Below are 14,370 nucleotides of genomic sequence, written 5' to 3'. Positions count from 1 at the left end.
CAAACCTTTAATAGTACTAAATCCAGTACAGATGAGGTAACTGATTGCGCAGCAAATACCGATGAGCAAACATTTCGCATTTGAGGAATTCCACGAAGATTCGTCCAAAAATCGGTAAAATCGTGACCGACAATCTTAGATTCCGATGAAACTTTACTCGTTTCACCGGCATGGAAGATTAAATATTTTTCACAGTTAATAAGATTATTTTGACTAAAAAAAAAAAAGAGAGCGTACGAGTTTCTACATGCTGCATTTTCGATTACTGTATTTTATACAACAAAACTATCTGAAAACGAGTTACAGGGAAAGAATACTTCTGTACAAAAAATATACACTGAAAAAAAATTATGTTAAAAATTTTAATTGCAGCAAAATTATTATTCTAAACTATTTGAAAGTTACACGAAAGCAACTAAAATATAATTCAACTATATGTGTAGTTTAATCATCAAACCCTGTAGTTGTATAACTTATGAAAAGTCGTAATAAAATAAAATGACTGCATTGTTAAAACAAGATTTAAAATATCTCAAAAACTACTAAAGTAGAATGGGGTCAAATAGATATGGGGGGTACAATAGGTATGTGGCATTATCTTTGTTATGTTATTGCAGAGGGCGCTCTTGTTGCGTGAATATGTAATATCACGGTAGAGAACATCGTCGACTGTCATTTCGTCTGTTACCTTGGATCAGCTGTATGTTCCGTTCGAAACATTATGTGGTCGTGTTAAAGGAAAGTGATCGTCATAAATGAAAGTACGTCAGATATTTTGCGTGAGTTAACAATATAATAATTTAAAGTGTTGTTGATGTAGATAATCTAAAAAACAAGATCGAAAAATAGAAGGAAAAGGAATAAAATGCTCCGAAGCGCAAATGTTATCGTCGCACAGCTAAGCAACCACGTGAGCCGGAATGCACAACTTCAATTCCACACTCTGGCAACGATGAGGGCACCGAAGAAGTCATTCACAAGTACAAAACCAACGCAGCAGCTGAAAAACATGTTGTTTCGCGGTTTCATAATTTTTCAAATCATTTGCGACTTCTTCATTTTCCTACCTGAGATGCGTCATAAATATTGTTTGTGTTATTAATTTTTAAATAATCTGCAGTATTCATACTCTTCAAATTTGAATTGAACCGCCGATTTTCTAGACAATGTACACGTTTTATTTAACCTCGAATATAGTGACATCGAAAAAGTACCTTGGACTTCTTGGATTTAACTTGAAAAACATTTAGCCAGGCATAAAATCAACATTGCCAAAACGTTACCAGATATATAATTTTTACATTGAATGCTTGTTTGTCAAAATCAGTGCAAAAATACAATTTTGATTTTTGAGCATTTTGATTTAAAATGATGTATTCAAAAAGAAAAATACAATTGTATTTTTGACTGCAAATAGTATAATAGTATAATCAGCTAACAGTTGTTGTTAGAAAAACTTTTTTTAAAGCTTCTCCATGCTCCAAAAATACTAAAAAGGTTCTTTTGGCTTCTTTAAAATGTTAAACATTAGATTGTTGACATTTTATAATGAGGTAACGCGAACTTTTAAAAATGGAGTATTGACGCGAATTAATTGTTTTTGTTGGAGCAAAATTACAAACTATCGCATTCTGAAAGATTTTTAAAAAAGGCATTTTGATTTAAAATGATACTTAGGACCAATTTCTTCACCCTCGCTTAACGCTTAAGCCAGTTTTAAACGTACTGGTGAACCTGGTTTAAAAGATAAGCGAGGGTGAAGAAATCGACCCTTAGAATTATATTCTGTAATAAAATTACAGTTTTGTATGTCAATTAGTATGAAATTTTAAAACATATATAAAGTTATTGTTAGAAAAACTTTTTTGTTGATAATTTCTTTATCATACAATCACATTCAAAATTTTTCTATACTCATTGGGTTTTTGTTGATAAAATATTAAAAATGTAAAAAATGAGTATTTGCAATTTAAATTTTTAACATCAGTTTATTGTTTTTGTGAAAAATCACATTTTTTCAGTGTATTTTTTTGTACAGAAGTATTCATTCAGCGGCGAAACAGAACACATTATATCAACGGGCATATCCAGTGAATAAAAGATCAAGTCAAGTGTGCGCTCTAAATGATTCCGTATGAGATTTGTCTGATGAAAATTAAGAACGTCCATACCATCAACCAGTAAGGAGGCAGCCGCAAATAGCACCACTGAGTCTGTAAGCTTTGGTTTTCTGAATAGTCGACGAATTTACGAAATAAAATTCCTTCGGGCCAAGTAAAAGCATCCAGAGTAAGTTCCTTCCATGATAGATCCAGAAGACATGCGTTAAATTGGGACCAAACGCACAATATCAGCTGGTTTAGTCAATTTCAAACGACACAATTTTTCACATTTTTTTGGAGGAAAGCAGAATACGAACATGTGGACGCCCAATTCCTGGCGATCACAGCTTCAGTTGGGCCATTCTCGAACAAAAAAGAAAAAAAAACTAATACCCTAAACAAGTCTCAGAGTACCATAGTCGGAGACTGGTGATATGGGAGAACTCACTGTATTCTAGCACCTGAACCGTAAATTAAAAATTAAACATCAAATCCAATGCCAATGCGAATGAACAAACGACCACTCGGTAATACAAACGACTTCATACACACGGAGCTAACAACGCGATCAAACATGTTAACATGCAAATGCTCGAGCTCCTCGCGATACAAAACTGATCAATGATCAGTGATCATAAACGCAAACATGTAATCGCAATTGCATACGTGATCATAGGAACACATTCGCGCACAAACATGCAAAAAGCCATTTTAATGCAAGTAAACGCCCGTATTATATTTAAACAGAAACATCCGATCGTTCCAAAATGCACAAGCACCGAATGCTCATAAAAAGATGCACTCATAGTAAAAATACTCGACTGGCGATCGGGCGAATCATTTTACGAACCTGGAAATTTTCGATTCGATGATTGCCTTAGCTCTGTGTTGCCCTTGCTCACATAAGACACCAAAGTCTTGTCCCCTTGGTTGGAAATCTTTGGAACTTGGGAGTTCCTACCATAGCAGTCTATAAAGGGAACAAAAAAACGTGATTTGAAACATCCAGTAGCAGCTACTTCGTAATTGGTTGCTCTTTTCCAGTCGCGAGTCTATTGATCTAAATATTTGACTGTAAAGTCATTTGTCATTCGAAAGCGATTAAGCATCGATTCAGGAGATTATACATCAAGGCCGGCTTACTGAGACTAAATTAGTTTACAGCTATGCTTGTTTACATTGAGAAAAACTGAAATCTGAAGAGAAAATTCAAACGCACAAATGAGAGTTTCCGAACATTTTCCTTTGGTCATCTGCACATTGGCAGAAAATTTGAACTTTTGTTAGTAAACAATTAAAGTTTCGCGAGTATTTTTGCAGTGGTATGTGAATAAAATGCCTTTGAAAAAGTGCAATGAAAACGAGCAGAAGAAAAATAAGAGTGTTTCGAAGAGAAACCCCAAGTGAAGAGGGGTGATATTTTCGCACAAAATAGGAGCTACAGATGGCATTCCGTCAAAAACTCGGATTGATTGTATAGGAAAACGTTCTAGCTTCCTTAAGTAGCAGTTTCGTGGGACACCAAAAACGTATTTTTATATTTGCTCATGTCAGATACATGGGTAAACAGGGGAGAGGGGTGTGTGCAGCGTAGCAGCTATGTTGTGGCTCGCATGTATAATGTCCTTAAGTACAGTCTCTGTCCTTCGGTTATGTTCCAGATAATACTCACTCATCTTCTTTCCTACACATATGACGTCGCACACGCTGAATTAAACAGTGTCCAGCGTGTGCGACGTCATCTGTGTAGGAAAGAAACTCAAGAAGTTTTCACTGATCATTAGAATGGTTAAATTGTTTCTAAAAATCAAGCAAATCAAAACTAATTAGTTTAGTATTCTTAAGAATTTGCGTTACAGGCGAAATGGAATGAATAAATAAAGTTGTCTAATGGGGCTACGTCATTTCAAGTCTTGTACTGTCCGACATCGCTGCCGCTCCACCGGACTTAAACTAATTTATAGCCTTTATGCTAGAGTCATCCGAGCAAACGAGTGGACTACAGGTATGCTTGCGAGGGGTCATCACCCCCGACGGCGGATTGGCGGCCGCCTCGTCCGTTGGACCCTCAGCTACGTTGGGCCACTTCAGATCCTTGGTCTCGGTTATGCGGCAAAGCCGCGCATTACACTACCTTCGCCAAATGAACTAGAGCAATTAACAGTACATACATGTACATATATTCAATGAGTTAATAAGTTGTCGCTTTTAAAAGTTCGGTAAATCCCGCATTAATAAAGGTGGTAATTATCTTATAGGGCTGGTTGAAGAGAATGCTTTACATTATATACAATTCGAAAGAACAGCTCATGATAAAAAGAAGGATATAAGCAAATATTTGAGCAGGAAAAACAAATAATAACCGAGAATTCCCGAAAACTCGGCAGGATAAGCTTCGACTTCTTTCCCCCTCTCTGTTTAAGATTCGGCTTCATGGCCGTCGGTATAATGTGTATTCAACTACTGTCCATTTGCCCTAATGACCATTCGGCTTAATGTCCTTCGGCCGAATGACCTTCGGCCTAATGACCCAACATCCAAACAATGCAGTGTTTGTTTTGAATTAAGCTCATGCGTCTGTAATGTATTTCTACCAAATTCTTGTTCTTTAATTCAATTTAATTTACGATATCGAGTCCAAATCCCCATTCGGACTTCTTTTCATGCATGATTAATCCTATTTGTTAAGTGTCATTATATCGATAAGTTGTCCTCTTTAAGCCATTATTTATGTATTGTTTCGTTTGTTTTTTTCTTTTCACCCTGCGTTCGATTTGTTTTGTTCGTACCCTGAACACCCCCATCCTGCCAAATCACAGACGAGTACCACGGTATCAACGGAAACGTCTCGCTGGATCGACGCAGTGAAGTTGTGCAATCACCGAACCGGTACGAACTGGCCGGCCTCGGCGGAGGAAGCTCGTCAGATCGGTCCAACAACAATTCACTGTCACGATGCAGCGAAGCCGGAACGTACGATCTGGGCAGTGCCGAAACCAAGGCTCGCAACGGGCTGAACGGCAACGGGCTGCACACGGTGGATGAGAATGTGGTCAACAACAATAATAATAACAATAATAACAACAACAGCAATAGCTTCTCACACCACCAGTATCAGAACCAACCGTCACCGCAGTATGGATCGATGTCGTTGATTCCGGGCGGACCGAATGGGTTAAATGGTGGAAGTGGTACACTGCGTTCCATAGATGAGGAGATCAGGAAGAAGAAGTGGCCTACCGACAGAGCCTATTTTCTTGCGAAGGAATTGCTGATGACGGAACGGACCTACAAGAAGGATCTGGACGTCCTCAATGCGGTAAGCAGGTTTAAAATATTGATAATTTGGAAGCGTAAATTAATTCCTATTTTTCAAATTGCAGTGGTTCCGTGATGAACTGACACCGGAGGACGTGGAAAATTTGCAACCTCTGTTCCAGTATTTTGACTCAATGCTCGAACATCACAGCGTGTTTCTGCGCGACCTTGAGCATCGGATACTGTTGTGGGAGGGTCGCGGAGGTCACGAAACGCACCGAATTGGGGACGTTATGCTGAAAAATATGGTCGTTCTTCCGGTGAGTGAAGTTTATTGTAGTTTACCCTGCCTTTTTATGAAGCGCCTTTATTTCGCAGATCTACGATGAGTACGTCGAAAGTCACCGCGAAATCCTCCAGCGGCTGAACGATCTGTACGAAAACGACGAACGCTTCCAGCAAACGTACCGCGACTTTGAGCTGCAGAAAGTGTGCTACCTTCCGATCTGTTATTTCGTTCTAAAGCCTCTGCACCGTTTACTGCACTATCAGCTGCTGCTGGAACTACTGCTCGAGCATTACGGCGAGGAGCACTTCGATCGAACCGACTGCCACGGAACACTGATGATGCTGACCCGCACCACCGAAGTGGTCCGGCGCGAGCTGGCCTCGTCCGAAAACTACACCCTTCTGTGCGAGATTCAGCGCGATCTGGTCGGTTTCGATACGCTGGTGCAAACCGATCGAAAACTTGTGCGCCAAGGCTGTCTGCTAAAACATTCCAAACGTGGCCTGCAGCAGCGAATGTTCTTCCTTTTCTCCGACATTCTGTTGTACGCATTCAAATCGCCCGTCACACAAACCTTCAAGGTGCTGGGCCACGTGCCAGTGCGAGCACTGCTCACGGAGAATGCCGAACATAATGCGTTTGTGATATTCGGTGGCCAGCGGGCGATTACCGTCAGTGCCGGTACGACAGCGGAGAAGACGCTTTGGTTGGACGAACTGACCAAGGCAGCGGCCAACGTGAAGCACAAACCACAGACGCAGCTGCCGCTGGTGTCGATTAAATACTGCAGTGAGTATAACCTAAAATAGATAATTGGAAATTATCTTACGCACGCAAAATATTTACTTTTAATCAGCATCATCTGAGGAGAATCTGGAATCGTGCGGGCTGAACAGTTCCCCGATTACCACACCGGCGAAGCCATCTTCTAGAAACAACACAGCATTGCATGTATGCTGGCATCGTGGAGTCACCATTTGTCTAGATGATCACCTTCGTGCAGGACGGGTACAATTCTAAACAAGCATGACTATTGCTACGAGAATAGTTTTTTTATTATTCTATTTTTCATTCACAGAATCAAATCTCCGGCTATTTGCTACGAAAATTCAAAAACAGCTCCGGCTGGCAGAAACTGTGGGTCGTACTGACCTCGTTCTGTTTGTACTTCTACAAGAGCTATTCGGACGATGCGGCTCTGGCTAGTCTACCTTTGCTCGGGTACACGGTTGGTCCTCCCGGCATCCAGGATGCCGTACAGAAGGAGTACGTATTTAAGCTGTCGTTCAAAAATCATACCTATTTCTTCCGGGCGGAAAGTGAGCACACTTATCAGCGGTAAGTTTGTTCCATTTTACCTATGACTAAAGTGCGTTGATACTGATTTGTACATTCCAGATGGCTAGAAGCTCTTCGCAGTGCCACTCAAATGCAGGACCTGAAATTGTCCACCGGGACTGGTAACAACCATCACAGCAATAGTAACAGTAGTAATGGTAACAGCAACAACAATAACACTACACAAGCAGCTACATCCCAGTAACAATCAAACCTCATCATCACACCAGAGTAAGCCAACAGCAACAAAAGGAAAACAAGTCAATCATTACATACATTACTATTGCAATTAGCGTGTGCGTGGGTATCAAATGCGAGCAGCTCTAGTTAGATTGTATAGGAAAAATAGAGTGTTTTATAGAAGTACATACTGGGAATACAAAGAAGCAAATTCAGAGATAGGCTTCCTCAAAGGAAGCATAGGCACCACATGGGCCCGTATCGAAAACTATACACTGATATAATCAACTGGTCATTCGAAGGGCAGTAAGCCGGAGGTGTGCTATTGTGCAGAGATTTCTTGGAAAATTCTAACTAAACTCATGCTTTGGGTTTGGCTCTCATTGTGAGAACGTAGTGGCAATCATTGAGTTAGGGTATTTTTTTACGAACAAAATTATTAGCAAACAAATGCCAACCGAAAAGCGGGAATCTTAGGAAAGATGACGATTATTTATATACGTACATATATGTATCTATTTTTTCTCTACACATTTTCAATAGTTCCAAATGCAACTAAAACAGTAAAACAGATAGCGGCAGGAAGAAATACAATATTATGAATAAAAGTCTAATATCCACGAAAGGTAACTGTTTCGGCGATTCTATTGTTTATTTTTAACGAAAATAGGAGAAATTCACGTTTAGAATCGTTGTTTTTATAGCAGACAAGCCACTGCAACCAATGTTTAGATCAATTGTGGTATGCTCCACAACCGTTGTTATCCAAGTGGCAGTAGTCACGCGACGAAATAGGGTTACGTTTTTGCGCAACTATTGTCGGATATACTTGTGCACAGACAAGCAGAAATTTAACAAGATTTCTAGAACATCTTTGACCGGTTGTATACCATTCCCCCGAAAGCCATTTCCCAGAAAGCCATTCCCCAGAATTCCTTTCCCCAGAATGTACCATTCCCCAGAAAGACATTTCCCAGAATGTACCAATCCCTAGAAAACCATTATCCAGAATGCCCCATTCCCCAGAAAGTCATTCCCCAGAATGCCCCATTTCCCAGAATGCCCCATTCCCCAGAAAAGTTATGGTTTTTATTTATTATTTGTGGTTAAGCCAAAGGTTTACGCATACCTAATTAAAGAAACTTATGCGGTGTTAAGCTGCTGAGGATGTGCCGTTCGAAAGCGGCGGCCTCTCGCAAGCAAACCTGTTATCCTCTCGTATAGCCGGTTTACTCGAACATAGGACTTGGTTCCTTCTTTCAAACATGAGCAGTTCTTTGAACTTGTACGCCAAGCAACTCTTGCACGAAAACTTGTGATCTTTTCGTCTGCCCGGTTTATTCAAACATATATGTTGATTCCTTCTTTGGAGCTTTGGTTGAATCCATATTAAGATCGAAATGAATGCATATTTTGACAAATGGTTTCGTGGGTTTTTAGAGCATTTATCTTTCTTTTGTATTGGGAATGTTTCGTACGCAAATGTACGATTCACCCGATTGCTCGGTTTACTCAAATAGGTTGAACTAAATACATTCGAAAGTATTTTCATACCTTACGCCAAATGGTACTTATAGCACAGAGTTACAGACATAATACTCGACAACAATTATTCGTCAATGTTAGCGATCATTTTGAATTGAATATATTATTAGTTGGGACTGTTATCGCATTTGCGATTATGGCGCCACTGACATATGTGCAAGTATACGGGAGATATACCAATTACTCTGGGCCTGAGGGTTGACTAATTTGTAAATGAGTGGTTGAAACCATGTATAAAAGGTGTAGCCGAATTGGCGCTACGATATTTTTGCGAGGAGCCGCCGCTTTCGACGGCTTATCCGTACCAGCTTAACATCGTGCATCATGCATCAGCTCCTTGACTTAGGTAATGTACAAAGTTTTTGTTTCGCCACACAACCTTACTTACATAACACTGTTACATTATTTTGGATCCTAGGAAGGGGGCTACCGCTTTCTATGATTGTTGTTAAATGTTAAAAATTAATATTAAAAGAAAAGTAAAAATATTGTTATTGTCTAATGCTGCTACCAGTACACTTTTCGAGGGGAGCAATATGGCCAACATAATGAAAAAATGTTTTGATTACCATCAAAAAAATTTCCCACTTCAAAAAAAATGTCTCGGAAATGGTTATATCTGTGGAATGAACTTATGAGCATTGGTTCATTCTGGATATGGTTTTCTGGAGAATAGTTCTTTCTGGGGATAACACTTCGGTATTTTAGCTTCTGTGGAATGATTTTTCGGGAAAGTTAGTTATTCTTTATTTAAATTCGGAATAAATAATGTCATCCTAACTTCCGGTTTCAACACAATGCAAATCATTTCAAATGTGACCGAATCGAAGAATGTCGTTCGATGGAAATGGGAACGAGTAGTACGTTTGAAAAGATCAAATCTATAAAAAAGTTAAACTTTTCTGGGGAATGACTTTCTGGGAGATGGTGCATTCTGGGGTATGGAATTCTGGGAAATGGTACATTCTGGGAAATGTCTTTCTGGGGAATAGTATATTCTGGGGGATGATATTCTGGGGAGTGGAATTCTGGGGAATGGCTTTCTGGGGAATGATTTTCGGGGGAATAGTATACAATCTCTTTGACCTGGTCTCAAAGAATGCGGAGGAGCTGCTTCTAGTTGCATAGGACCTAGCAGCCTCAACAGCGAGTTCAAGGCCATCATCTAACGGTAGCCCCTAAACGCATCACTTCCCACGATTGACAGTAGCTACGCTAGTTGGCTGACGGTGGTTACGGCCAGCTAGAATCACACTTCCGGTGAGCCTGTGTTATTCTAACCAAAAGATGACCGGCGTTTTGGATCACATGGCCATGTTCTTGATTTTGAATGTCATCGTTAAATCGACGCGGATGGCTAGGGAGTCCGACCAATGAAAAAGAGAACGAAGTTACGAATAAACCAACAAGTCGCTGACACAATGAAAGACTTTGGTAGAACACTTTATGGGAATGCGTACTAGGATTGACCAGGACAAATTATAATTGTTAAGCATTTGCAGAGAAAATTCTAGCTCAATTTAGAATGGTAACGTGCAATTCAGTTAGTACACATGTAGAGCCTGGTGCTAAATTTCATGATGGGAGTGCTAAGAACAACTAGTCACTTTATCGTCAACTTATTGGAAGTCTCATGTATTGGATGTTTGGGACGTCCCCGATCTCTGTTTTACTATCAACATGTTTAGCCGCTACCATGATAAGGCTACGGAATCTCATTGCAACTGTTCTACAGACAAAATAATAATGCTGATGCATTAGTAGGGTTCGTGGATTTCAATTGGACAAATAATGTAGTAGATCGACTTTCTACGAATAGTTTTCTGTACGAGATATATGGAAACGTTATTTGCTGGACCACAAAGAAACAAGCTGTACAACAAGCTCCACTGCTGAGGCAGAATACATAGCCGCCGCTCATGCTGCGGCTAAAGCAATGTGTTCCAGCAAACTTCGAAGATGTTTGCATTCCGCCAACCGTTCCAGTTGTCAGTGATGGCATTTCACCCTAGTGATGCACTGGCGCGTAAGTGTGATGCCTACACAGAGGATACAATGATCACACAACACAGAAAAAAGCAGAACACTCTTTCTTTCGGAGCTGTATAGACCGATTTCAAGTGTGCGCTGGTGTTGAGGTAGTTGGGTGCGAGATAACCGTGCTCTCTTGCTCTTTCAATTCTCTGTGGCGCGCTCAGATAAAGTCACCACCGCGCGCACCCCAGAGTCGCTGTGGTGTATTCACTGGCGTGGTTTCACTGGCGTGTATTCACTGGCGTGTGATCTTTGGTTTGTTTTCGTCTTACAAGCGGCATTGCGAGTGAGATTGATTTGATTTGCATTTGTTGTGTGGATGGTGGTAGCTTATTTCAAGCTTATATTATTTTCTACTGAACATTTCATACAAGTTGCTTGGTAAAGCGAACGAGTTTATAAAGTATTGTTACACTACCTGCAAAACTAAAAGTACTCGGTCCTCGGAGCAAATTGGGAAAACTTTTTACGTATCATCGTATAGAGAGTTTTATAATGACCAGAGGCACCTGATATGCAAACTCGTGTTATAAGTATTGATAGTTTTATTATAACTTAATCCTACAAGTTTAAAACGAAATATTAGATTTCGTCGACAGGCTTGACATATTCAGTAAAATTAGGTATACGCTTGTGACGATAATTAATTTACATACAACATCACAATTGAGCGTACACCCGTTATTCATTTGTTTATTTGTCTATTATTTTGCGTGGAAATCGTTTAAACAGCAGGCGAAAGCGAATGTTTCAAGAGCATAGGAGCTAGGACCGGGAGTCTGCGCGTCAATGAGCGAAATAAATTGGCTCAGTTTCGGGGTCAAGAAAAAAGGCCACTAGTGTTCACGCTTATTTTAAATGAACAATGAATCTTGTGTTCCATAAAAGGATGTTATAAATGGGTCAGCAGCAACAATGTTTATTATACGTATTCTAGATTTTTGCGTCAGCTAGTATTTTAGACCGTAATTATAATGCACGGATTCATTGCACGTAATATCAACAGCAAAACAAAGTATTAGGTATCTGGTAGTATCTGTCGGAATCTCTATCAATCTCTATGAAATTTTCGTATTTTCAAGTAACAAGTAAGGTGTTTCCTCAAGTTTAAACAAGCGATTTTTGTGTGATAAATTATTCCTCATTATAACTTTCTTGAATGAGGTGTTTTATCAAAAAGGTAGTGTTGGGAAAATATCAAAATATCAATGTTCACAACAGAATCTTTTCCTCGCCGATTTTCTAATAAAAAGTTCACTGATATAAAATATCGCTACGGAAAAAATCGTCAGTGAACTTCAAGAGTGCCGATGTTTGGGAACATTATTCGGTTCAAGCAAATATCGGAAGAAGAAAAGATCGCTTGTGAACTTTTATATCAACGAAAATATAGAAAAAAGTTCGCCTTATGAAAACATCTTGCACGATCTTCGAACAGGGGATTTCCGAGATTCCAAAAACCTGTAGATTAACATGATATAAAAAACTACGTTCTACAATATTACGGCGATAGATCAATAGGATAAAGCGTCAGGCTACTTCAGTGTCAACGAAACTTTCTTCAGAAGCCATCGTGTAAAAAAATTCATCAATCGACAGAATTAAAATGGAAAAGAATTAAAATGGTGCTTGAATGGTATGTTGTCAAAATATATATATGGATAAAAGCAAATTCTGGTATGGTGGCCGGTTCTTAACAACCCGTTGTTTGTATGACCGAGTATGAAAGTTATATATAGTTGAGCTAATGTATCTATAGTTGCATGTCGCATAGGACCCGTAATTAGCAATGGCTATATTAATGATACATGGTAGTGGTAATGGTACAAGAAGTTTCACATACACAAATTGGTTAATAAACAATCTTAACATTTGTTACCATTTTTGGGATTAAATGCTTTCGTTTAATATATTGACATCGCCCATAGAACTTTTCATCGATTTTTTAGCAGAATTTTCACTCAAATATTCTAGTTCTTTGCACACATACCAAAGATACGTTGAATGATTTCCCATATTTGCAATTAAAATTCTAGGGCAGTTCATAAGACACGTAGAACAACTTTCAACATTCTGCTTTTATTGCACTATATTATTAGTCTAATTAATGCTATCGTTGTAATATATTAGAATTAGAACGAAAATTTTATTTGTATCGGTACGTCGCTCGAGAACAGGGTTGTTAATACGATACATTTTTCACGATAATTTATCGGCGTTACTCGTTAACGATAATGTATCGTCATCGGAAACTCCGTTAACGATAATGTATCGTCGTTTTCATCATCATCGTCGGTTCATCGGTTATCGCGATACATTTTGCGTTACTTTCCCATTTATTGGAGTTGAAGTTGATCCGGTTAATTTTCAATTGTTTAGAAATAAATAACTATTGAAGGACATGTTGTTGGCAGTTGAAAATCAATAGTTTTGGACATTTTCTATGCACAGGGGGGTCCAACGATGCGTCAAAATGAAATAATTTAAACTTTTCGGGAAAGTGTATTATATTGAAGGGAAAGTTGTTGTCAATTGAAAATCAATAATTTTGGACATTTCAATACGCAGAAGGGTCCGACGATGTGTCAAAATTGAATTTTTCAACTTTTCGAGTAAGTTTGTGCACAGAAGAGTCCCAGGTGCACAGTGTTTTGACCATGAAGAAAACAAATTTTGAGCTATTGTGTAATTAGTAATTTATAGCACGCAAAATTGTAGTGTATTGAAAAAAACTTGTAAACCACTATTATTAGGCCATTCATAAATTACACTACACATTTTAGTGGTGTGGTGATTAACAGATTTTATTATAATTTTAATTTAAACTAGAAGATTCCGGATTTTAAAAAAGAGAATATACATACACATTTCCAATGTTTGATTACATTTTCTAGTTAGGAAGCTTTTAGCCCCTTCCTCCGTTTCTCCTCTACACTATGTAACAAGATGCTTCATTCTTCCTTCTTTTACCCTTAAATATGTAGTGTAATTTATGAACGGCCTCATACAGGTCGGACTCGATTATCCGGGGATTCGATTATCCGGGGATTCGATTATCCGTGATTCGATTATCCGGGGAAAATGATTCGATTATCCGGGTGTTTTGAAAAAAATCAAATTTCAACTATAATGTCTTATTATAGTGCTAATTCGATCATTGCAATCAATAGAACATTTTTTTGGATAAGGGTTAACCTCCTCTCAAATTTTAACCTACCTCAAAAATAGCTTATATATGGGTTATTCTGCGCAAAGTGACCTAAAAAAACAAAACTTGGAATCGACCTTCATGGATTGGAACCAGTTTTGAAGAAATTGTTCATTTAGAGCCAATATATAATAACCTAAATTGTTGTGTCGTTTAAACAGCCCCTCAGTCCATGGGAACACTCTTAACCGTTATGTGTCCAACGCGGTACCGGATACCTTTTTAGGTTACAAATAATGAAATTCCGATGTCCGATGGACATTCCGGAGCAGGTTCCCGTAGGGCCGTGAATGGCCATTCCATTCCAATTCCATTTTTCAAACTACCATAGGGTCCCGTAACAATATATAACAGACTTCCGAGACAATTTGAAGAGTTTCGATACTCATTTTGCTAGGGCATTATTTAAATTTACA

The 14,370-nt window shown here is 38.9% G+C and overlaps 1 protein-coding gene across 1 annotated transcript in view; it reads left to right on the top strand.

Annotated features, from left to right (window-relative positions):
* Positions 1-7,797, top strand: part of LOC131685589 (FERM, ARHGEF and pleckstrin domain-containing protein 2) — a 261,738-nt gene extending 253,941 nt beyond the window's left edge. Inside the window, exons 10-15 of the mRNA XM_058969437.1 lie at positions 4,922-5,421; positions 5,486-5,680; positions 5,739-6,438; positions 6,506-6,657; positions 6,728-6,987; positions 7,048-7,797. Coding sequence (XP_058825420.1) covers positions 4,922-5,421; positions 5,486-5,680; positions 5,739-6,438; positions 6,506-6,657; positions 6,728-6,987; positions 7,048-7,192 — 1,952 coding nt within the window. The 3' untranslated portion in view covers positions 7,193-7,797. The remainder of the gene's footprint in view (positions 1-4,921; positions 5,422-5,485; positions 5,681-5,738; positions 6,439-6,505; positions 6,658-6,727; positions 6,988-7,047) is intronic.
* The last annotated feature ends 6,573 nt before the right edge of the window (positions 7,798-14,370 follow it).

Source organism: Topomyia yanbarensis, chromosome 2 (genome assembly GCF_030247195.1).
Source record: "Topomyia yanbarensis strain Yona2022 chromosome 2, ASM3024719v1, whole genome shotgun sequence".
Classification (NCBI taxonomy): Eukaryota; Metazoa; Arthropoda; class Insecta; order Diptera; family Culicidae; genus Topomyia; species Topomyia yanbarensis.
This window is presented reverse-complemented; position numbering and strand designations above follow the sequence as displayed.